The sequence below is a fragment of the Carassius carassius genome, chromosome 10 (assembly GCF_963082965.1).
Source record: "Carassius carassius chromosome 10, fCarCar2.1, whole genome shotgun sequence".
NCBI classification, from domain to species: domain Eukaryota; kingdom Metazoa; phylum Chordata; class Actinopteri; order Cypriniformes; family Cyprinidae; genus Carassius; species Carassius carassius.
The window spans coordinates 20,245,853-20,270,974 of record NC_081764.1 but is presented as its reverse complement, the minus strand read 5'-3'; the positions used below and the strand labels follow the sequence as shown (position 1 = coordinate 20,270,974).

At 37.9% G+C, this 25,122-nt stretch overlaps 2 protein-coding genes and 1 pseudogene across 2 annotated transcripts; 2 read left to right on the top strand and 1 right to left on the bottom strand.

The window, feature by feature from the left end:
- Positions 1–2,090: 2,090 nt before the first annotated feature.
- Positions 2,091–7,488, top strand: LOC132152313 (uncharacterized; annotated as a pseudogene).
- An 845-nt stretch (positions 7,489–8,333) lies between these two features.
- tefm (transcription elongation factor, mitochondrial) lies at positions 8,334–11,302 on the bottom strand. Its single transcript, XM_059560514.1, has 4 exons — positions 11,175–11,302; positions 10,234–10,703; positions 9,995–10,144; positions 8,334–9,282 (listed from the first exon to the last, which is right to left on the bottom strand). The coding sequence occupies exons 1-4, from the start codon at positions 11,215–11,217 to the stop codon at positions 8,857–8,859; spliced, it is 1,089 nt and encodes a 362-aa protein (XP_059416497.1). The 5' UTR covers positions 11,218–11,302; the 3' UTR covers positions 8,334–8,856.
- An 11,595-nt stretch (positions 11,303–22,897) lies between these two features.
- LOC132152312 (E3 ubiquitin/ISG15 ligase TRIM25) lies at positions 22,898–24,767 on the top strand. The gene is made up of 5 exons (XM_059561104.1): positions 22,898–23,323; positions 23,455–23,550; positions 23,648–23,784; positions 23,841–24,034; positions 24,136–24,767. The coding sequence occupies exons 1-5, from the start codon at positions 23,000–23,002 to the stop codon at positions 24,663–24,665; spliced, it is 1,281 nt and encodes a 426-aa protein (XP_059417087.1). The 5' UTR covers positions 22,898–22,999; the 3' UTR covers positions 24,666–24,767.
- The last annotated feature ends 355 nt before the right edge of the window (positions 24,768–25,122 follow it).

The following is a 25,122-nucleotide window of genomic DNA, read 5'->3' as shown; positions in this document are numbered from 1 at the left end:
TTGAATGTTGTTGTCAGATTTGAAGAAGAAGGCGGAGTTAAGAAAATTGACCCGATTAAATTAACAAAAATCATCAAGAATCAGATTGGGGAAGTGAAATATGCAAGGATTTTAGGAGATGGGAATTTGCTAATTGGATGTGAAAATGGGACCCAGTTAGACAAAGCTAAAAGGATGACATATATTGGTAAAGTTAAGGTTCAGAGGGTTGTAAAAGTTGGAGAAAAGAGAGATAACGGAGGTAAAGGAGTGATTTATGGGATTCCCATTAATATCAATAATAAAGAAATACTGGAAAACATGAGAGTGAATAAATTCACAGTGAAAAGTGTCAAAAGATTGACCAAAGGAATAGAGAAAAAGGACACTGAGTCAATACTGATTGAATTTGAGGAGAAAGAGTTGCCTAAAGAGGTATACTTTGGATATGTAAGATATAGTGTGAGAGAGTATGTACAGAAACCAATGAGATGCTACAACTGTCAGGAGTTTGGGCACACTGCTAAAATGTGTAAGGGGAAAAGAAGGTGTGCTAGATGTGGAGGTGAACATGAATATGGGATGTGTGGTGAGGGAACAAAACCTAAGTGTTGTAACTGCGGAGGAAATCATAGTGTAGCATACTGGGGATGTGAAGCACTTAAAAAAGAGGTGGAGGTACAGAAGATAAGACTAAAAGAGAAGGTGTCATATGCTGAAGCAGTTAAGATGAATGGACAGAGGAATCAGAATATAGAGGGAAGAGTGAATAAAGGACAAGAGGAAATGGATGATCAGCAAGGGATGAGGAAAGCATGGATAGAAAAAAAGAAACTGGTCACATTCATTGCAGGAGTAATTAATGCAACACATGAGATTAAGTCAAAAACAGAAAGAATTCAAGTAATTGTGAAAGCGGCAGAACACCATTTGGACATGATAGGGCTGAAGTGGGAGGAAATAAATGAGGAACTCAGGATGCAAGCAAGTCAGGAGGCATCATGATTAGGTTTTTAATCCTAATAATGCTGATTTTACAATGGAATGCGAGAAGTCTCTTAGCTAATGGGCAGGATTTTAAGCAATTTGTTGGTAGTAGGGTAGAAAAACCAGAGATAGTGTGCATTCAAGAAACTTGGTTAAGACCTCAATTGGATTTTGTTTTATATGATTATGTGGCGGTAAGGTATGATAGAAGGGAGGGGGGAGGAGGAGGGTGTGTTACATTTATAAAGCAAGGAATACCGTATAAAATCTTAGGAGTGGGAAATGAACAAGAATATGTAGTAGTGAAAGTATGGGCAGGAAAGAGAGAGTTGGTGATTTGTAATTATTATAATCCTTGTAAAAGACTAGAGAAAACTAAGCTAGAAAAGATAGAGGGACAAAATTGTAATAATATTATATGGTGTGGGGATTTTAATGGACATAATACTTTGTGGGGGAGTAAAAAAAGTGATTACAATGGTCAAATAATAGAAGAAATGATAGATGAGAAGAATTTAGTGTGCTTAAATAATGGTGTAGGTACAAGAATTGATGTTAACACTGGAAAAGAATCAGTATTAGATCTCACATTAGTTTCAAATAAAATTGCAGCAAGATGTGATTGGACAGTGCATAAGGATGGCACAATAGGCAGTGATCATTATCCGGTGTGGTGTAAAATAAATATAGAGGTAGTATGTAGTATTGGGGAAGCAAGTGGAAAATGGATTTTTGAGAAAGCTGATTGGGGAAAATTCCAGGAGGAAAGTGATAGGTTGTTTAGGCAAACTAAAGATGAAGTTAGTGTTGAAATATTAGATAATCAAATTAAGCAAGGTATAATATCAGCAGCAGCAGAATCCATTCCCAAGAGTAAAGGAAGATGTAAAAAGAAAGTAGTGCCATGGTGGGATGGAAAATGTAAAGAAGCAGTGAAAAATAGAAACAAAGCATTTAGATTAGTTAAAAGAACACATAATTATGATCATTTGATTCAGTATAAACAAGCACAGGCAATAGTTAGGAGGATAATCAGACAGACAAAAAGAACATTCTGGAAATCTTATTGTGACACAATAGGAAATACAACTCAAATAGGTGAAATATGGGGAATGATTAAAAAGATGGGGGGGGATAAAAGAGAATGGAATTATCCAGTTCTGACTGAAGGAAATGAGAAGGCGATAACAAATAAAGAAAAGGTAGAGATGATGGCAAAACGTTTTGTTAGTATAAACAGTTCTAATAACTTGTCAGAGGAAGGAAGAGTAGCAATAGAAAGAACAAAAGCGCAGTATAAGGATGTGATATGCAGGAAAGATAATGGGGATGAGGAGCAAGATGCTCCTTTTAGCATGGGAGAGTTGCAGAGAGCGCTGGATAGGTCAGGGAAAACGGCTCCAGGGAAAGATGAAGTGTGCTACAGTATGTTAAAACATTTAAGTATAGAGGGTTTGGGGAAATTATTAAATTTATACAACAAGGTGTGGGAGGAAGGGAGACTTCCACAAAGCTGGAAAGAGGCAATAATTATTCCAATAAGGAAGCCTGGAAAGGATCCAAGTAATCCTGGTAGTTACAGACCAATTGCATTAACGTCGCATATATGTAAGATAATGGAACGTATGATAAATGAAAGACTAATATATCTTTTAGAGAGTAGAAATAAAATGGCTAGATGTCAAAGTGGTTTTAGAAAAGGAAGAAATACAATGGATCCTGTGATCATTTTGGAGGAGGAAATAAGGAAGGCACAAGTGAATAAAGAAACTGTAGTAGCAGTATTCTTTGATGTGGAGAAAGCATACGATATGCTGTGGAAAGAGGGTCTTTTAATCAAATTACATTTAATGGGAGTTGGAGGGAAAATGTTTAATTGGATTATGGATTTCTTAAATAGAAGGAATATACAGGTGAAAATTGGGGTAGATTTATCAAAGCAATATGTTGTAGAAAATGGAACACCACAGGGAAGTGTGGTTAGTCCAACTTTATTCTCCATTATGATTAATGATATTTATTTAAATCTTCCAGGGGATATAGGGAGGTCTTTATTCGCAGATGATGGTGCTATATGGAAGAAAGGTAGAAATGTTGAGTATATTTTAAAGAAGATGCAGGAAGGAATTGATCAAGTTGAAAATTGGGGATTAAAATGGGGATTTAAGTTTTCAGTGGAAAAATCAAAAGTAATGGTTTTTACAAATAAAAAGAAGAATAAGGAAATTAAACTGGAAATGTATGGAAGTATGTTAGAGAAAGTAGAATGTTTTCGTTTCTTGGGAATATACTTTGACACAAAACTAACATGGAGAGAACATATAAAGTATACAGTTAATAAATGTAAGAAAGTGCTAAATGTGATGAGATGTCTTGCTGGGTTGGAGTGGGGTGCAAGTGTTTCAGCTTTAAAATATATATACATTGCTTTAATAAGATCTAAATTAGACTATGGGAGTATTGCGTATGGGTCAGCAGCAAAGACAACATTAGCTGAATTGGATATTGTGCAAGCGTATGCCTTAAGAATATGTTTAGGGGCAATTAAAACTTCTCCAGTATGTGCACTTCAGGTGGAGGGAGGTGAAATGCCATTGTGGCTTCGACGGAAACAACTGACTGCAAACTATTGGATAAATCTTCGAGGGCATGAGGATAGTCATCCAACAAAAAAGGTATTACAAAAGTGTTGGGAAAAGGAGAGAAGAAAGAAAGAAAGTTTTGGCTGGACAGCTGATTTAATTGCAAAAGAAATGGAAGTGTATAATAAAAGATTTGCTAATACTGTGTTATGGCCTGTTAAGCCATTTTGGACATTGGAAATTCCGAAGGTTGATCTAGAGCTTTTAGTAATTAAAGGTTGTAACAGAAATATAGATATAATCAATGAATATTTTAAATATAAGAACAAGTATAAGGACAATACGGAGATTTATACAGATGGGTCAAAGGACCTACAAACAGATGCGACAGGGTCTGCGGTATACATCCCTAAATATGAGATAGGAATTAGCAAAAGAACATCTGACAGCATAAATGTTTATGCAGTTGAATTATGTGCTATACTTGTTGCATTAGAATGGATTGAACAATGCAGGGATATTAACATTCTAGTATGCAGTGACTCAGTATCAGCTCTTATGAGTATGAAGACTGGAAAAGCTAGTAGTCATCAAGAAATATTATATGAAATCTTGTGTTTAAATTCAAGGGTATGTAGACAAGGGAAAAATATAACATATATGTGGATACCAGCACATGTGGGCATACAGGGAAATGAGAAAGTTGATAAATTGGCAAAAAAGGCAACAAAAAAAGAACATGTTGACATGGAAATTAAATTGTCAAAATCAGAAGGGAAGAGTCTAGTGTGGAAAAAGATAATGGAAATATGGCAACATCAATGGGATCATGAAAGTAAAGGAAGACAACTATACATGATTCAAAATAAAGTAGGCAGTATAAGAGAGATGTCAAGTAGAAGGACAGAACAAGTGGTAATAACAAGACTTAGGATTGGGCATTGTAAGTTAAGTGGAACTCTTCATATGTTAGGAAAACATCCCACAGGCCAATGCGATGAATGCCAAGAGGAAGAAACAATTAGTCACATTTTTATGTCATGCAGGAAATTTATAAAAGAAAGACAAGAGTTGAAATATAGCTTACAAGAAATTGGTATAGGACAGTACAATTTAAAAAGTATATTAGGATGTGGAAAGAGTGAGCAAGGAAAGAAATATTTGTTTTATTTTTTAAAGAGGACTGGACTGGAAAAAAGAATATAATAAAAAAGTGACATGATAATAGACAACAGATGGCAGTAATGTAACATATTGGATACCAACTGCCTTAAAAACCCAAGGAAGAAGAAGAAGAAGAAGGAGGCCACAGACGCAGCAAGTTGCTGAAAAATCCCAGCCATGTTCGCCAGTTATTTTGAAGGTGACGAAGGAAGCAACAGTAGCAATAGTGCTGCTAGTACTCTTGCTGTTGAACAAGAGGGGTGGACAGTTCAGCTTTTGCGTCAGAACAGGAACCTTCAGGTAAAGTTTAAGCTATAAGCAAAACTAAACATGCTGGCTATACTCCTAGAAAAAAAATGGGTGCTTTTATGATTTATAAGATCATCAGTAGTAGGACTGTGATCCCTGGGACATACAATTGATGGTTGCATAATTAATATAGATTATTGAAAGTGCTTATTTCATATTGCAGAGAAACTGAATGTGCAGAGTGAGAGAGAGGGGGATTAAGGAAAAGATGATAGAGACAGTGAATACCTTGATACTTCATTTGATTATTTTGGCAGTCCACAGTCTAAGGATTTTGATTTATTTTTTTGAGTATAACCCAATTCAAACAACTGAAAGAGCCAAAGAGTTTAGCAGTCTGGTGGACACATGAATTGGGTGGTGGTGACTGCAGCAACAGAGGTGGCCTGGGGTGGAGTCAAATTCCCGGCCTGATTTACTGTCCCAGTCCGCCACTGATTAAAACCCTCAAATCTGATCCTCCTTGTGAGTGAACTTCTTTAGTTTATACAGTTTGAATCAGAGATCAGTGTCTGGTTTTAAGGACAACAGACAATGTGATCAAGAGTCACGTCGACTCTTGATCACATTGTCTGTGATCAGAAATATGGCTCTTTTGGTTGTGCTCAAAGTCTTAATAGCTGCAAGGAATCCAACAACTTCAGGGAAAATGTGAATGGGGGTTATAGAAGTGTCCTCCCTTTAGAAGGACACGTCGTCCTTCTAAAGGTCCTTATTCAGTTGGACCGAGCCGAACAGAGTGATTATGGTGATGCCGAAACAGATAACATAACACTTCATGATTTGTATCTCTGCTGTGTTAAATGATTATGACCGCATCAGATTTAATTGTTTATTAGTAAATTGTTGATTTTATAAATAACAGATTTTGCTGATTTAACCCCTTTATAACCCCCATTTACATTTTCCCTGAAGTTGTTGGATTCCTTGCAGCTATTAAGACTTTGAGCACAACCAAAAGAACCATATTTCTGACAACCAATGTGGTGAGCAACACTTTATTGAATAAAATCCACTAAAGCATTTATTTGTTTGTTGTTATATTGCTTCTTCACAGTTTCTTCCATTTCCAAACTCCTTCACTGGTGAGAAAAACCAATGTTTTGGAAAGCAGATATTGGAAACTACTTGTTTACCTTTTTATACCAAAGTTGTTGTGCAGTTGTTTGAAATAGCTATTATGGCATTGTTGTTATTTCAGATAATTGCATAATTATTGGAATTAATAATATGTATGATGTTAAACTTCGAAAACCATCAGGAGCTATCTGCAGTGTTTGTGTGTGGTGGAAAACATGAGGACTGATCCAGAGGAAGTGGGCTTTTTGCTGTGTCAGAATAAGGGGGATATCAAAGCTTCAGCTATCAGCTTCAGCTCCGGGTCTGTAGTGGTGAAGGGAGCAAAGAACAACAAATTCCCAAGAATTTCCCATTTTTTTTTATTTTGCATGATCATGCAAAAGGTGTTGCTGCTGTTTTATTACCAATCTAGATTACCAATATAGAATATTTGATTACAACTGTATCCATTCCAAGTATCCTTAAAGAATCTGGAAATTATTATTATTATTATTTTGCTAATTATATATATATATATATATATATATATATATATATATATATATATATAGGAAATGAGGGCAAGTAAATTGAGAAATTACTTTATGATGATTGTCTCCCAGAGCTAGTAAGCCACTTGCACTGATTCATATGCAGAAGTTAATGTTTGTATTCTGTTTTAAAATACATAGTGTAGATGCTGGACGGAGCTGGAAAACAGCAGGTGTCTGGAGATCCTGGAAGAGAAAATGGGAGCAAGTCTGCTGTACTCAAACAGCAGAAGTCTCTTTTCTCCACATTTCTCATCTGCAATCAGCCAATAAATCCAAAGAAAGGAGAGTCAGAGAAAGAGAAAACCAGTCAAAGGCTTGATGTAATAGACTTCCACAAATGTACACAAAGTTAGACCAGACTGGCAGAAATGAAAAACTTTTTCTTACCCACATCTAAAGCTTTTCTCTTTAAACCTATCTTGTAAGTCCTCAGTGCCTTCAAAGCAAACAAAACATTTGGCTTCTGAAACAGATGTCCATGGAAAAGGTGAATCACTCATGCTGGTCTTTCAGCACATGGTGTGCATTGCAGTTTTTTGAAAACATCTCTTTTCTGGATGCTTATTTACAAAGACCACCTCTCAGAGGAACTGGACTTTGTAATTCAGAACCTCTTGGTTGAATGGGCGCCACACTAAAGGATGGCTTATTGAACTTGCCAAGAGAGGAGCATATCAGGGTCTTTTGAGAATTCATCACAGATATTGGCCATTGTTCCCATCTCTAGAATCTGGACAGAAGCTGCAAAACTAAGGAAGGAGTTGTCTTAGGAGAGATGGGAAAAAATGATTTGTGCCCTGTCTCTGCCATCTGACAAAAAAAAAACTCAGAATGTGTCAATGCCAATTCTGTGAACCTAGGTGTATATATATATTAAAAGTTTACGTGAAGCTTTAACTTCATCTGTGCGTATTATGTACAATAATTATTTTGTGGTATCCGATTCTAATTTCTTGTACAGTAGTGTCCAGACGTGCAATGAGATTGTATCCAATCTGATCACCAGCAAAAATGTCAATTTTCATAGTAGTAAACATAATCTTTCCATGGACTACCTGCCTACTCTGCGCTCAATCTGTAGATCTGAGCAAGATAAAGAACAGCACTCCGTAAGGTATTTTGTTTTTTGAAAGGAAATTTCTAATGCTTCATAAAAGAAATCTATATACTGTAAATCTTTAATTTGTTCAATTTAAGTCATGTGATTTAAACATGTATTATTTTTTATGATTAAGACTTGCTCTTTTTTTTTTGTCTCACTTTCAGACATTCACACTACTTCTCAAGCCTTCACCTGCTCAGAAGCTTGCTGTAATTTATGGCTTTGGATTTCCCGATGTGTGACTGTCCTCCATGACTTCTAAACTGTTTACTGTATTGTGACATGAGTGTGAATTGTGTTTGTAGATGGTCACAGAAATATATTTGTCTGCTAGATCATTTATTCTTGGCGAATAAAGAAAATCTATATTTTTCTGATTAGCAGTGGGAATTTTCACCAGTGCCTCTCATTCTCGCTATACATTTCAGCACATACGGTGGCTCCAAAAGGACACTTAAGTTCCTTTTTAAAAATGTCTGAACTTCACTGTATTAGACACAAGATGTCAATCAGAGTATCATCTGTGAACAAATAATGCTAGAGCTTTCTCAGAATTTACTTTAGTGTCTTGGACCAGTTATTTAATTATTTTTGACCAACTGGATTTCCTCCTTAAAGGGATAGTTCACCCAATTGATAATTTTGTAATGATACTAGCAAAACATATACTACAATTATATACAAGTCAATGGCTACCAGCAACTGTTTGCTTTCCCACATTCTTCTTTGTATTCAACAGTAGAAAAAAAAAAGAAAAGAATGAAACTCATACAGGTTTAGAACAATTTGAAGGTGAGTAAATGATTACAAAATGTTCATTTTGGGAGGAAACACCCCCCTTTTTAACATTGCTATAATCATGTGTGTTACTGTAGATTTAATTTAATAATATTTAACCTTTAAATATATAAAGTTTCTCCTCGACACTAACTAGGTTATAGTTTAACACTTAAATAATAATAAAAAAAATTATAATAAAATCCTGTGTCAGGTTCAAGCAACTTAAATTAACTTTAATATGTAGTCTTTGTTTCAGAGAAAGCATTGCATAAAATTTTACTCCGTGGAAGGGAGAAGGAGCTCCAAAGTCAAACAAATGAGAGAGTCATTCAGTAGCGATTCACTCCTGCAGTAGTTCAAAAAACACAACAGCTTGCAGGAGAGCATCACATAGCTCTTCCCCTCTGTTCCTACTGCTCATCTTAAAGGAGTTTCTGTGCTTTAATACCAAGTCATGAGGAAAAAGAACACGTGGGTCTTGCTTCATCACCGACTCCGTCATCATCTTCCTCACGGTCTCAGCTCCACTTGTACGACAATCTCCCACTATTAGGTTGAAATGGCGGCCGACAGCTGTGCGCATCATGTTAAGGACTTTGGGGGGGCTTCCTCTTTCCCTTGCTGGAGTGAGTAAAGCAAATAGCATGGCCTCTACTGTCCGGAGATGGACCAAGACTGGATAAAGAGAAGTATTCTGGGGAGAGATGCTTGGTTTCTCCACCAAAAAAAAGTCAGCAGGAGGGAAGCTTGAAATAACAGTAGAGATCTGGGGTTGACAAACATATTAATAAATTAATTTATTAATAATAATCAATTATAATTCACATCCAAATAGGTTATTCCTCTCTATACAGAAGGTAAACCAGCGACACATGACAGGAGAGTTTAAACAGCTAAAACATTCTTCAAAATGTTCTGCAGAATAAAGAAATGTATACAGATCTGGAACAGCACGAGGTGGGCGTAAATATTTATTTTAAAGAATATTAATTTTTGGAGGAAAGATGCTTAGAGCAAACATTAAATGTAAATTAACAAATATATTTACTAAAAGCATGTTATTTATATTACTGTGAATGATTCGACTATGCAGGTTTCCTTTTTAAACATTTTTTGACCTAATAATTTTTTAATCAAAATGTCAAACCTGGATATTCGATCAGACTTCTCTCAGTCATTTTATGTTTTAATTTCCCCATTCTTACTATCGACGTCAAGCTTGCATCCAGGTCTGCCTCCATCCAGTCAACAATCAATGCACAGAACTGCACTACATCTCTTTCCCTCAGATGTACATCAGTACTAAACGAAGGGAACTGTAGCTACTTCCTTTAGCTACATTGCTTAAAGTTCTTTAAATCACAAGTGTTGCTGGTTTGCTTTCTTAAAAGAATATGCAAAAAATTTAATATGAATATAAACCTTGATACTGCTGAATCTCAAAAAAAGGAAGATGAAGAAAGTCAAAAGTAACTCACATCTTCCAAATAATCGGATGCCATGTACATTCCTTTCATAAAACTCTTGCACTCTGCTTGCTGCCAGTCTAATACAGTTCTTGCACGATCCATGTGTGTCCATGCGATTTTATTAGTACCACAAACAATGGACACAATAGAGCTTGCATCCTGCAAGAAATTCATAAATAAAACTTAGCACAAGAACGCCTCATTCACAGAAGCTTTTAGATACAGTGGTTTAGAAAGATTTGCCTCACCTCCAACAGAGCTCGGTCAACCTCAGGCCTTATGAATTTAGCCAGATGGACTTTTCCCTTTTTCCTCTCCTTCTTGTCAGTTGGTTTAAGGATGGAGTCAAAGACTATGACAGCACTCTTGTGTTTCAGTAAGGGCACATTCATGACACTCTCCAGACTGTTGAATGGTCCATGTGCAGTTCTGTATTTGACAATGTTAACAGCTTTCCGTCCTCGTAGCAGTTTGACCTGCTCCAGGTCTGACTCTGTGGCTGTATTGAGGCACTGGAGGATGACAGCACGCTGCTCAGTGGTATAACATGAGTCCAGGGATTTGTCATTTTCTTTGCTTAATTCAGAAGAAACGGATGCATTCAGGATGTCAAGCCCAGAGATCATTATTTTGCTGCTTCTGCAACAGGTGCAGTGCAAGAATCTGAGCTCATATTGAGGCAAGGAGCTTGGGGTGCGACCGAACAGACTGTAATGTCCTGTAACCAATCAATGATTTAGTCAGAAAATAATCATACACACATGCATACACACACACACACATATATATATATATATATTCAAACAAGGTCACATTTTATTTAATTAATTATTGCAAAATTAATCAATCATAAAATGACAATCAATTTTAAATTTCAACTCCACAGAAGTAAAGACAATACTGTCATTATTCAGCTCAATTCGGTTCAAGATTGTGTGTTCATATTCGATAGTGTCAGTAATTAGATCTTAGTCCCAACAAAAAACTTAATTCAACAAAAAACTCTAAAAAACATACATTAAATACATATATTCAAATATTTTTGCACATTATTTTACTTAAATTAGGGCACCTGAAAATCCAAGATCGAAAAAGATCTGTGATGCTGGAAGATACTAGTCCTTGTGACTGACAAAGCATGTTCTAATTAAATTTCATACCTAATATCTTTACAAGTGTTATTTATTACCTTTGAGGAATATGGAGGATAAGAGGCGTTTTGCGATCCACATGTTTGATCTCCACAGTTCTGTGTTTTTCTTACATATGACTAAGCCCCATGCATCGGCTCTAGCAGCGGGGATTGTGACGTGTTTCCGACTAGTGACTACACTCTCTACTGGGCTAACTTCTTCTTCTGCTTATTGGCGGGTCATATATTTACGATATATACCGCCACCTATTGGACTACTACACAGGAGTGTGTAAAAGGACGTTGGTAACTGAAACATTAAATCATAAAATCAAAAAAAATTATAATTGCAAAACCAACCCCCCACCCCCCTCAAAAAATAAATAAATTACAATACATATATAATTAAACCCAGCTAAATTCTTCTACTTAAACCAGTATCATTAAGATACATAATAAAATACTTGCTTCTTTGTCCCTGCATACCTTGCTCCTGTAAAATATTATGAATGTCATTTTCTGCATCTGAGTCTTTCCCCTTCTGTCTTAGTTGATCAAATTTCTTACATCTAAATAAAACATGGGTTACATCCTCCAATACTTTACATTCAGAGCATATTCCATTACTTTTACCTATTAATGATAAAGTGGAATTCAGGCCTGTGTGGCCCAACCTCAATCTGGTTATAATACCTTCTTCACGCCTATTAAGACCCAATGAGGTGATTTTTTTCCCTCACAGTTCTGGTTCCTATAATAGTGTCTGGCATTACTCTCTGAATCCCATTCATCTTGCCATCTATAATCTGTGATTCAATTAAAGCTTTAGCATCTCCTTTACCCAATGGAATGTGCATTTCTACTTGATCTAATTCCAGAGCTTTTTTAGCTAACTTCTCAGCAATTTCATTGCCATCTATTCCATAATGGCCTGGAATCCAACAGAACTGCACCGCTAGTCCAAGGCTTATAATATTTAAAAGAAGATGCTTTACTTCTAATACCAAATCTTCACGTATAGCATTATCTGTTATAAAACTTTGTAATACTGCCATAGAGTCAGTACATATAACTGACTGAATTTTTGGTCAAACCGTTCTTGCCTGTGACTCATATAATGGAGGTCTATGGTCACCACCTCAAAAAGCATGCACAGAGAAGTCCAAATTAAACAATTCCCCATCGTAAGTACACATTGATGACCTAAGACACGAAATGAGCGGTTTGTGTAAGAAAACTAACAGTATTTATATCGTTTTAACCTCTTGTACACAACCACGTCCAACTGTGTAGCGTTCATTTCAGACCTGATGACTTTATGGATGGGGCTTGTCTGAAACATCTGAAAAAAAACTTGTTTTCCCTACACTTTTTGAGTGGAACCATTACCAGGAGCAGCTGCCGAGGTTGAGTGTTTGGGAACGTCAAGGGAGACCGCTGACCCCTGATCCTGACTCGGACGTAGACCAAGAAGATATGGACTTTGATGTGGAGAGGACTGGACAATGATTATTGTTCAGTTCCCGAAGCTGCAGCTGTGGACATGGTTCTACATGAAAACGAGGAGTTAAAAAGGGAGATAGAAGATGTACGGAAGCAGTTGGAGGAAACAAAGATCATACACCGCTTTGGTCTCAAGAGATTTGCTAGCTCCGATGAGGACATACGCTTTTATACAAGGTAAGATTATATTGCCTGTGGTAAGCATTTGTAATAGCGTTGCCATTGTCCTTGAAAACACTAGTCCACGTTTCTGATAAATATGATTGGAGTTGTATACGCTAGCTACACGTAAGTTAGCCTAGGCAGCCTAAAAGTAGGCTACACTGACCAAAATAATAACAGCAACGTAGACTAACATAATTATAAGTATGAACACCAGCTGTTGTCTTAGTTTAATCATACATACCAAATTCCATAATTGTCATGACTCAATATTGCAAGATTGTTGTATCAGTTACTTGTAGTTCAGCATTCCTTTTTCCTAAATTTAAACTTACTACAAAGCTATGTATAAGTATTTTATGCCATGTGAGAACCAATGCACGTTTCTTTCTTGACAGATTTGCAACATACAACCACCTGATGGCCTTCTGGGAACTGATTGAACCGGCAACTCACAGGATGATTCGTGTCACCAACTCCAAAGTCTTCAAGGAGCTTGGAAACACTCGGGCACTTCCTGCAATAGATGAGTTCTTCCTGTTCTTGATGCATCTTGCTTTGGGCCTCAAGCAAAAGGACCTTGGTCATCGGTTTCAAGTATATCAGACCACTGTAAGCCACATCATAACTACCTGGGCCAACTTCCTGTACTTTGTCCTGGGGTCAGTGTGCATTTGGATGCCAAAAGAGAAAGTACGAGCCCATCTGCCAGAAGAATTCCATCAATTTCGAGACACACAGGTTATCCTGGGTTGTACAGAGATCCGCTGCCAAACACCTTCCTCTTTGCTACAACAAAGTGAGTTCTTTTCAAATTACAAGTCTCACTGCACCTTCAAAGCTTTAGTAGGAATGGCACCTCATGGTGCAATAACATTTGTTTCTGCACTGTATGCAGGGTCTATTAGTGACCGGGAGCTGTTCAAACAGTCAGGGATCATTAACCTTCTTACCCCTGACATGGCCATCATGGTGGATAAGGGCTTCTTAATTGATAGCCTAGTGCCATGTAAAATCCACCGGCCTGTTTTCCTGACCAATGGAATACAAATGTCAGCTGATGAAGTGACACACACTCAGTCTGTGGCTAGGCTCAGGGTACATGTTGAACGTCTTATCCGTCACATTAAAGAGCATGAGTTGTTTGACACAGTCATCCCCTTGTCCATTTCTGGTAGCATAAACCAACTGTTCACAGTGGCATGTTTGCTTATGAACTACCAATGTGGACCACTTGTCAAGGCATGGAGCCACTGAGTCTAAAAACTCTCATTCCTGATGATGTATATATATATATATATATATATATATATATATACATACATATATATATATATATATATATATATATATATATACATACATATATATATATATATATATATATATATATATATATACATATATATATATATATATATATATATATATATATATATATATATATATATATATATACATACATATATATATATATACACCTTTTTCCTGGTTAGCGAATTTACCCATGATTCATAGCGGATTTGAACCGGAAGCCGGTTGTCCTTTTCCGGCTCGAAGCTTGTGTACGTTCGATAGCTTGTAGCTTACTAGCTTGTTTGCTGTAACCAAGGGCGTAACTTTGGGTCTACCACTGGGGGGGTTAAACTCGTGGCATATTTATTTATTTATTGTATTATTTTCTTGTGTAAAAGGTAACATGCTAATTTGCATAATTTAATTATGCAATCCCCCCAAAACGGGTGACTGTATTGGAGCAAACAGCAGTTACAATTCAGTGACATTGGTTCTACACAGTCCCTGGCACCCTCTGGCTTTACCTCATAGGACACTGGCAAACGAACATCTAGCCAGCCAACTCCAGTCAACAAAACAAATCATCAGCTAACTCAGTGTTTCTCAAACTTTTCTGCCATTCCCCACTTCAGAGGTAGGAAAGGGTTTCGAGCCCCACCTGTCCCCAATCACCCCAACAAAATGTTAATAAACTAGGCTTTAAGTTTAACTGTTAAAATGTATTTTATTAACATCACATTTTAAAAACTTAACATCAAATAACAGCATTAAAAATTTTCAAATAAAGAAAATGAAAGTGAAATTATATTATCACTTTGCATGAAATAAGACTCAAAATTAGATTAAAAAATAATAATAATTGTGTTTGCATTTAGCCTCTGATAACATCAATACAAGTGTGGACTAACATTAACCTAGTTGTGCTTTGATTCATTTTGACACTTTGCAAGATCCATGCAAAAAGAACAACAAAAAAACAAACAAACAAACAAAAATAAAAATAATCTCAAATTGAACCAGAGGTGGTAAATTCCTAATAATGTACGTATTTTTTTAGGTATTTTAATAAGATAGATACCTAAAATACGTTGCGCATACAGCTCAAGTAATGCGATCGTTATAAAGGTGTTTGAACAACAAAACACATCCACTTGCACATATTTGACAATCGGAATATCAGATATATCCTGCTATAGCTAACACATTTGTGAAATTTTGAATAAAAAAGGAAATAAAAGCAGATCATCAGTCATTCAGCACTATTGTGGCTACGGTGTGACAAACAATGAATGGCGCGTCTCCATGGGAACCATAAAGCGATACTACGATCAATAACGGTAGCCTTGAAATACTTTTAAACTTACGTGTGAAGAGGTTAAGTAACGTCAAGGCTTACATTTAAATGTGTCTTTGTTTTGAGTGTATGGTCAATAAATAACGGAATTAAAAAGATGGGCACAAAACCTGTTTGTCATGTTTCTATTCCCCACACTTTGAGAAACGCTGAGCTAACTTAAGGGTACCTCCGTTTGGTCAGGATTTTTTTAAGGGTACCTCCGTTTTTTTCTTTTTTCTTTTTTTTTGGCTGGTGTCGACAAACAATGAAAAATCGTTGTCTGGCTGCCTTTCAGTGTCCTTTTCATCTTTCCGTCAGCTTTCTCCAACCATTCATCCCATCGACTGCGCAAAATAGTGAACAAACTTGGTACAGAAAGCGGGTTGGGTAATACCAGAGACTTGGTAATACCAAATCGGTGCGGTGGGCGGGGAGTACATTACAGATTATTTAAAATATGATACTATCTTTCTTGCTGGCAAATGAAATTAATAAAGAAAATGAACAAAAGTATTCATTCTGAATATTTCATATCTATTTTAATCTGAATGATGTGATGATATTGGGGGGGTTATATTAGCTGGATCTGATTTTTGGGGGGGTCATGACCCCCGTAACCCCCGTGCAAATTACGCGCATGGCTGTAACAGCCGGTGTTTCTCCATGGATGAAGCACAAATGGACAAAAAACGGAGATGGATACACACCACGGATGTTTTAACTAGTTGCGACGACAGTACCGTAACAGTCCCTCATCCATCCCTTATGACGGAGTGGCTAGATGACATGAAGCAATGGCCCGATGTTAGCTACATCGACGTTGTGAATTACCTTTTGTTTTCTGAAGGGGTTGATGGCGAAGAATTGCGAAATTACAAAAGCACAGAAGCATATACTTACTTGCACAGTAACAAAATAGGTACAGTATTGTTGAAGAAGCACAGCGGCTTTATATTTTTGAAAGCAGCAGTAGTGCCCAGTCAGAGTGTCAATAATGCTAAACATACAGCATGGGTAATGCTGAGGGAAAGTGGAGTCATTGAGACAGTCGGGTGCTCTTGCATTGCCGGGTTAGGGAAGTCATGTAGCCATGCAGCAGCTATTCTGTGGAAGGTAAAAATAAAAAACTACATATGCACAGCACTTGTCAAAATGTACTTTTACACTTTTAATTTAATAAATTGCTTTTCATGCTAACATGCTTACTGTCTTTGTTAATAGCAATGTTAATAGTAAGTGGATAAATAACCAAGACAGTGTTGATGCCATCATTGCAGGTGCAAAATGCTGCAGGCATGGTTGCCTGAATAGTTTCTCCTGGAAGCCATGGAATTAGAGGTCGGAAAACTTCCTCCAGTTTGTCGATCCAATATGAAATTATCTTGCTACCCATACTCAGTGATACATGAAACTGTCTGCTTAGATCACCTATTACACGGTTTGTTTTTAATTTCATAAGTGTCATGAGAACTTGATCTCGGACAGGCATTGTAAATGAATTACTGGCATGCAGGGGCGATTCTAGGGTCAGAGCTTTAGGGGTGCTGAGCACCCAATGAGCCCCACTGCCACCACCCACCCTCTTTTCACACAAAAACAAAAAATATGTCTATTGAAAAATAACTTTATCATTTTAACATTGATTCAACTAAATTCAAAATCCAGATATTTTTTTTCTTTTTTTTGAGACCTTTTCAGAACAACAGCTTAATTGTGAGAGTTCACACAGACAGCCCCCTGTAACAAACACAAAACCTTCTTCACTCAGCTGGTTTTCCTGACCGTTAACTCCATGTGCCTCCTTTTGTATCAACAGTCATCAGATTGGTTACATTAGATTCAACTTTATTGTCATTGAACAAAGTAACAGGTACTTGGACAACAAAATGTAATTCATCTTCTGTAAATTATTTACAAATGGCCATCTCTAACATATCTGGATGCACGCCTGTCTGAACTTTCATAAACCAATATGTCATCAATAAATAATAATAAAACAAGCTTCATATCAAGAGCAAAAAAAAAAAGAAGGTAAAACCAAAATGTCCAAAATATCCAGATTATTTACAGAGGTCTTGAAAATACTTAGAAAGTAAAGATATAAAAAAAGAAAGACAGGGAAATCTTTGAAGTACTTCCCCTGAATCCCCATTTGGCTCTACTTTGGGAGAGTTAATCTATGTCGCCGCACTTTGAGGGTGGCAAACCTGTCAATGACCCTTTGGTGTTCAATTTTTTCAAGCAACTCCTTCTCAATAGACATCACAGCTAGGTGCTGGAGTCTGCTTTGGCCTGTGGTCCTCCTGAGCCATGTATGGAGCCGACGCAAGGCACTAAAAGACCGTTCACATGTACAGCTGCTAACTGGTATTGTCAAGTCAACCTGCATAACAGCTTTCAGTGAAGGAAACATTTCCGAATCTAGGAGTTTGTACACTGCTAACATGTCCTGAACTGTACCAGCCTCACTCTTGCGCTTCAGAAAGTTTTTTGCAACTATCACTTCCTCTGACTTAAGTTCAATATGGTAATGCAGAGCCAGTGCTGTCAGATGAGGCTCAGACAAGAAATGGCGTGAGGTTGGACTGCATGCCTGAATTCCATTGAGCACATCCTCATTCACACCAGAAAAACGCCTCTCAAGTTCACAGATCATTCTGTCCAGACAAGGAAACAAAAGTTTCCTCTTTAGATCTTCAGACTCTGAAGAGCCACAGGTTTCACTGCCTGCCCCACAAGCTGACTCAACAACATATCCATCCATTCTCTTTGTCTTACGCCTCTGTCCTGAGGATGATTCTACTGCTATTTGGTTTGCCTCACACATAGCTATTGTTCTGGAGTACAGATCTGCAGCAGTGGTATCACTGCGTTTCTGCTTCATGGTGTCAGTCACTGCATTTTTGTATGTCACTGCTTGGGCAATGTCAATGGTCTCCTTCTGTAGGTATCTGTGTAAACCTGCTGTTACAGACAGGAGAGTGTGGAAAACCATCAGCAAATACACTGAGGTGAATTTACTGAGTTTTGCCCTCAATCCAACTGCTGTAGGTGTCTTGATTGTGGAGAGGCACTCAATGATAGCAGGGAAATTATCAATCACTGCAGTCACTGAATGAAGCTGGCATGCCCAGCGTGTAGTTGACAACTGCACAAGTTCTCTTGGCTGCAACCCTAACTTCTTTTGAGTGTCCACAAACTTATGGTGGTTTACAAGGGAGACACTAAAGAAAGAATGGAGACTTTCTAGCATGTTGAAGAACTCTGTGGCTTCAGAGACAGCTTTACATGTGTGACATAAAACAAGATTTAACTCATGTGCATAGCAATGCACATAAATTGCCTCAGGGTGCATTTTTTTAAAATGGGCTTGTACACCCCCAACATCCCCACTCATGACAGCTGCCCCATTGTAGGTCTGTGCCACACATTTCAACTGATCAATTCCCTTCTTTACCAACTGATTTTCAATTGCAGCTGTTATCGAAGTAGCATCAAACTGTGACACCTCTGTAAGGGCTAGGAACCTTTCTTTGACGGCATCCTCAACAGACAGGTATCTAACACAGAGTGCCAACTGTTCTGTCTTTCCATCCCTGGCCTCATCAGCCATAATGGCATACATATTTGCTCCCTTTATCTCACTGATGATATTTTCTGTTAGTTCTTGTGAACAGCACTCTATCATCTCATTTTGGCTATCAGATGAGAGGTACGTGGTGTTTGAAGGGGCTGTGTATCTCTGCAAGAAGGGATCAAATTTGGTCAAAAGTGACATGCACTCTAGGAAATTGCCTTTGTTGTGACTCTCATCCATTTCGTCATGACCTCTGAATGCTATGCCTTGCTTCCCCAAGAAGCAGGTTACTGCCATAATACGCTCTAGGTACTGCCTTCTTTCACTAATTTCAGTGTTACTTGCTGCCTCTATCTGCTCTACAACATTCCCTTTTGACAGGCTTGCTTTGTAGCTGTTCCAACAAACCACACTGTCCTTATGTGACTGTGTTGTTTCATGTTTTTGAAACTTGCTAAGTGCCTTTTGCCAGTTATTAACTCCATCATTAACAAGTGCATCCTTTCTGACATTTTTGCCAAATACCCTACAAGGAAAGCAGAAAGCAGCATTTTGTCTAGCTGAGTATTCCAGCCATCTGAAACTTTTGAACCACTGTTCTTGAAAGGCTCTTTTTTGTGTGCCAAACTGAGTATGAGGGTATTCAGACAGCTTTAACTGTTTAGGACCAGTGTCCTTATCCCCTAAGTCTGAACAGCTCTCTTCTGTCTCTGCTGCTTTGGCTTTGTGGTCTCTATGTTGCACTCCCTCTGTCTCTTCATTTCTTTCACTAGTCAATTCCCTCTCATCCCTTATGGACTCTCCCTGTTGTTTTCCTCCTCCTTTATTATGAAAAAATGTGGTGTAAAATAATGTTACAAAAAAAAAAGTAATATAGGCTACTTAATGCCAATAAGTTTGTATAGGAGTACGAGTAGTTACTGTTTTGCTTGCCACTATTCACTATATGTCAATGTATTGCTGTTGTTTCTTCACCTGGTTGTTCCTGCATGCTCTCCCTTTCCCTTTCTCCTTCACCATCTCCCTCTCTTTCCCTTGGCACTGACAATCATAAACAAATATATTGTAGGCAGGAGAGTTGAGGTCAGTTTGTCATGTCACAAAAATGAGACCATTTACAGATTCTAAGGATATGATCAAAAGGCACACAGAGGCGTGTCATTTTAAATGTCTTTATTATTATTATTATTGGGCTTAGAAACTTTTTTAAATGACAAATTCCTTTCACAAGAGAAGCTTGTGAGTTTGAAATAAATAAATACAAAATAAAAGCAGGGGACCATTGCCTAGATAAGTAATTTGATACAACAACAGCGGGTTTGCATTATCTTTTACTTTAGCTTAACTCTTTTCAGCAGAAAACAAAAAACAAAACAAAAATCAAGACAGAGGTCATTATGGACTGTCCCTAGTCTCTCACCTGAATCTGTCTTTTTTCTTTTAAAGAATTGTCGTATGTCCATTGCTCACTGCCAGGCCACAGACACACACACACACACAGAGAGAGAGAGAGAGAGAGAGAGAGAGAGAGAGAGAGAGAGAGAGAGAGAGAGAGAGAGTAATGCTAGGAGTTCAGGAGTTAAGCCTGGTTCAGGTTAAATCCTGTGTGTGATGAATGAATAAATACAGCAAAAGAAAAACATGAAACTTTCTTTTATTGTCTAGTTTGATAGTCAGCCACAACTGAAAAATAACAGATATAAATCTAGGAATTGATAACAATTCATTTAAAAAGCCACAGTGAGTGTTTTCAGTGATACGTCGTTTTATGTATGTTTTAAATATGTTTTCACTCCAAATGCTTCATGTTTCCATGACGACTGACCAGAAAAGACGCACGTGACGTCATGTTTACATGACTCCCGATTGTTAAAATGAGTATTAAATTAACGATAAACTTTAACAACAGAGACACACGTACGCACTACACAGGTACTCATGTTATTTGTCGCGCTTCTGTTTTTGTTTCACGCTCTAGCAGTTAATAAACAGAACTGCATGCGTCTAGCGGAAGAACATTAACCGGCGTTATTTCTCTCCGTTTATGACTATGGACGAGTCACCCAGGTCCTGTGCTACTCCACAGCGGCGGCGACCTGCCAGGCTAAAATAGTCCGAAAATAAACACTTATTATAGATGTACCACCATGGTGACTCCGGTACTCACCGATATGGTTTCAGAATCGGTGAATTCGCAACTTAGTTGCATCACAAGCGATCACAACACTACATCACGGGTTCTCACTCTGTGTGTGTTTCGCGCTGGATGACGGTCGTGCTGAGCGGTGCAGGTACAGAGGAGAAGTAGAAGAAGAGAAGAGGATGACACCATTTGCTATGCGGGGATGTTTTCATTTTCCTCCTTAACACATACATTTTAAACCACAAACTACTGAGTATGTTTTGGACATTATTTAACCGTGTAAAAGACGAATTTTTTTTTTAGAATAACAACATTTCTTACTCCAAGTTTTAGGGGTGCTAAGCTCCTTTTTAGGGGTGCTTCAGCACCCCTAAAAAGGGGCTAGCCTCGCCCATGCTGGCATGTCCTTCCAGTGATGATACAAGAATGTCGAATGTTTCTAGATTCAGACCAGTGTAGAGCAAAGCTTCCGCATTCCTTTGAAGCAAAAAGTAGGCAATGTCATCACACTGAGTCATCTTATCCTGCCCATCTTTTATGCTGGCTGCCTTGCAGTAATCATGATCTTGTCGGGCAGGGTCCTCCCACTGTGTATGGACTGAGTGCAAATGCTGGTGAATGGGAGTTGCTGATCTGGTCTGAAGCAGCTGAGGACTGGCCCGCTGAGCAGTCTGAACAAAACAAAAGTATTGCCAAAGTTACACAGTAGTAAAGTAAACACTAGAAGTACAACATGTCATAATTGAACAGTAAATGTATGCTTTGTATTAATTATCTAAAACTGAAAAGGTAACTAGCAAATAAAGCTCTCAAATAATTGTAGTGGCTTACAAGTAGGCTATAATATTTGCCTTTTTAAATGTAGTGGAGTAGAAGTATAGGGATGATCTGATAATGAGTAAAACACATGACGAATGAAACAGCAAATTTCTCTGAGCTCATACAACACTGATATGTCAAACTAACGTTGCATCAGCATACAGTATGAAGTACTTAAGCAGAACCCTAACGTCTGTAACGTTTTCTTTTTAAAATGGTGTTTATCTGAATTTTTTCAGCCGTCCCGGATCTCACATATCACGAAAAGGAAATACTAGTAACGTTAAGTTAAAAGTAAGGTTTGGCTTAACGTTACGTCATTTCAGTTTTCAGCCCAACGTTACATAACCAGTATTTATATAACTTGCTGCATAAAACATGGAATAACTGTAAAGCTACAGTTTAACTTACTGCCTTCGAAGTCTTCATTGCTGCTGCTAGCCGTTTCCGTCACATTTAGCCGGACTAGCTTTCTCCTCGTCTTCGGAGGTGGTCGATCGTAACCCAGAAAACGTTCCGGATCAGGATGCAGTTCGGTTGGCTTTTTTTAAAGAAATGAAAAGAGCAAACATACACTCTCTTTGGAGGGTGTTTTAGTTTCAAAGCTGCAAGCCACGCTGTTTTGCGTTCCTCATTCCATGGCATGGAGTGCAAAGCATAGGGCGATGGACGAAGCAAGACGTTTCCGACAAAATATTCAATTTTCTTGAATTGTTATGGCAGCCAACAACGGCACAAGTTGAACCTGAACCCATGTTAACAACATTTAAACACAACTTATTCTGATATTATGACAATAACAACTTAGTTTGTTATCAAGTTCGAACGCTAGCAACTTAGCACGTAGAGGTTAGCCGCTGAACAGGAAACACAATACCGGAAAGCGGAAGTAGGTAATCGCCCATTGGTTGCCGGAGAAACAGGTCCCACTCGTGAGGAAACACAGCGTAGGTGACTTTGGTTCCGACTACGAATGGACGCTTTGCTCAAGAAAATAAAGTGATCTGTGGGACTTTCAGTTTCGATTCCGATAAAACCGTCTTGACATGATGTCGCTATATGAGGATATTGTGAAGTTCGTCGCGAATAACCTTAAATGCTCTATATGTATGGAGATTTTCACAAAGCCGGTTACACTAGTATGTGGGCATAACTATTGTCAGAAGTGCATTAATGCATGTTGGGCAAAGAGCAGCGCAAGAAGAGATTGCCCACATTGCCGTGCAGATGTGAGCAGTAGTAAACTAGAGATGAATTTCACTCTGTGTGACATACTGGAATTACCGGACCTTGGTGGTCGCGAGAAATGGGAGCAAATTCTGGCAGAAGCAGATCAAACGCAACACGCAACGAGAACTGTTACAAAAGTGGCACGTTTATGGTCTTATCAAACAGCTTAATAATACAGTATAATAATGAACAAGGGGGTAGTTGGCTGAAAAGCCAGCTTTGAGCTTTTGCTAACTTTCTAACTTTTACTGCGATTGCTTGCTCTCTTTAGGATAGTTTAACGAAACGTCTGGATTGGTTAAAAGCTGAGATCAAAAAGACGGAAGCAACACTTTCAGCTGAACTAAATTCAAATCAGCCTTGTGAGGTAATAAGTTTAAATTGGTAATACTTTTAAATTTGCACATGCACTATGTGGAAAAAAAGTATCATAAGAAATAATGATAATTTTGAACCACACTCAGGATGGCATTTATAATTCCTCAATTGTTCCGATGGATGTTTCCAGTTCGTCTTTAGACAGTGATGCTTCAAGTTGCTATGCTGGCAGAAGTTTGAGTCAGACATCATGGGATTTACCTTCTCAGGTTTGGGAACCAAAGTGTCAAATCACCCCAACATGTTTTCACTAGTGATACAAGGATTTAAGTAATGAAGAATTCTGAGAAATATATTTACAAATATATTCATTACTCATGGAAAGGAGCTGATTATTAAAAAACATGATCTTTCTCAGGAGAGTTCACAGGAGTTTGTAGAGGAGGCTTCAGAGAATTCAGAATCTCTGTTTGAGGATGCTCACCTCACTCCCAGTGCTGGAGCACAGCAGCGCAACAGAGACAGTGCTGAGGGTTATGTTTTTATGTTAACATTGATTTTTATGCATGCTTGAACTAAAAATGTGTCTTTGGTGCTATGCATGTTAACTTTAATATCTTTCTTTCTCTCCCAGCTGGTCTTCATGCAGAGTTCGTTGAGCTTACTTTTTCTCCCCAGCTGGGAAACAGGCGGCTGGTTTTTCACACGGAGAGCCGCAGAGTAGAAACACACCCGGGGCACCAAGCAAGAACCTCACCCGGGCGTTTTGATGCCTGTCAGTGGATGGCGGAGCAGGAATTCAGTGGACAGTGGGTTTACTGGGACGTGGACACCACATTCAGCACTGGATGGGCTGTTGGTGTGGCATATCCCAGTCTGAAGCGTAATGAGAGGTTGGGAAGAACACCTTCATCTTGGTGTTTGGAGTGGAGCAGTGGGCAACTGAATGCTTGGCACAATAATTTAAAAACCTCTGTTAAGCATAGTATCCATAATGGGATCAGAGTCATTCTGGACATGCCAAAAAGACAGTTGTCCTTTCAGAGTCTGTGCAATAGTCAGCTTGAATTACACAGTTTCCAGGTGGATTCTTCTGGCCCTTTCATACCTGTCTTCTGGCTTTATGGACTGTCACACAATGCCTTAACCTTTCCTAGACATTGAGTTCAGCATAACATAGATCTGTAGCATTTACACTTTCTATTTTTTACACTCCATTTTGTTTACAGAATATGTATTCTATTACTATTACTATATAATGGAATCTTGTATTTTCTTTTTTTAAATTACATACATGTGTAGTCTAATTTGGCTTTCTGGCATTTAACCATTTAGCCACACATCCATATTATTCTAGGACTAAAGAATGTCCCTTTTTTACTATCCTGGTTAATTCTACAATTTAAGATTGCGATACTGCTAATATTTTTGGCTCCTTTATGATGCTTTCTTCTTCTTCATTGTATTTTGGGCACTTTAGATAAAAGTTCAAATTTACATGTATAAATTAATGTAAATTGATCTGCTGACTGCTGTAACATACTGTAATCTTAATCAGGGCCACTGCTGGCCAAATGGGTGCCCTAAGCAGTATTGTATGGTTGTGCCCCCTTCCTTTTTT

What these genes read in the sequence shown, in the direction of transcription:
- tefm (XM_059560514.1), bottom strand. Translation starts at nt 11,217, where the DNA reads ATGTGGATCGCAAAACGCCTCTTATCCTCCATATTCCTCAAAG. An exon ending in ATCCTCCATATTCCTCAAAG is followed by an intron (nt 10,704 to 11,174) that starts GTAATAAATAAC and finishes GATTGGTTACAG; the next exon opens with GACATTACAGTCTGTTCGGT. An exon ending in CATCCGATTATTTGGAAGAT is followed by an intron (nt 9,283 to 9,994) that starts GTGAGTTACTTT and finishes TGTCAACCCCAG; the next exon opens with ATCTCTACTGTTATTTCAAG.
- LOC132152312 (XM_059561104.1), top strand. Translation starts at nt 23,000, where the DNA reads ATGATGTCGCTATATGAGGATATTGTGAAGTTCGTCGCGAATAACCTT. An exon ending in CGAGAACTGTTACAAAAGTG is followed by an intron (nt 23,324 to 23,454) that starts GCACGTTTATGG and finishes TGCTCTCTTTAG; the next exon opens with GATAGTTTAACGAAACGTCT. An exon ending in CAACAGAGACAGTGCTGAGG is followed by an intron (nt 24,035 to 24,135) that starts GTTATGTTTTTA and finishes TTTCTCTCCCAG; the next exon opens with CTGGTCTTCATGCAGAGTTC.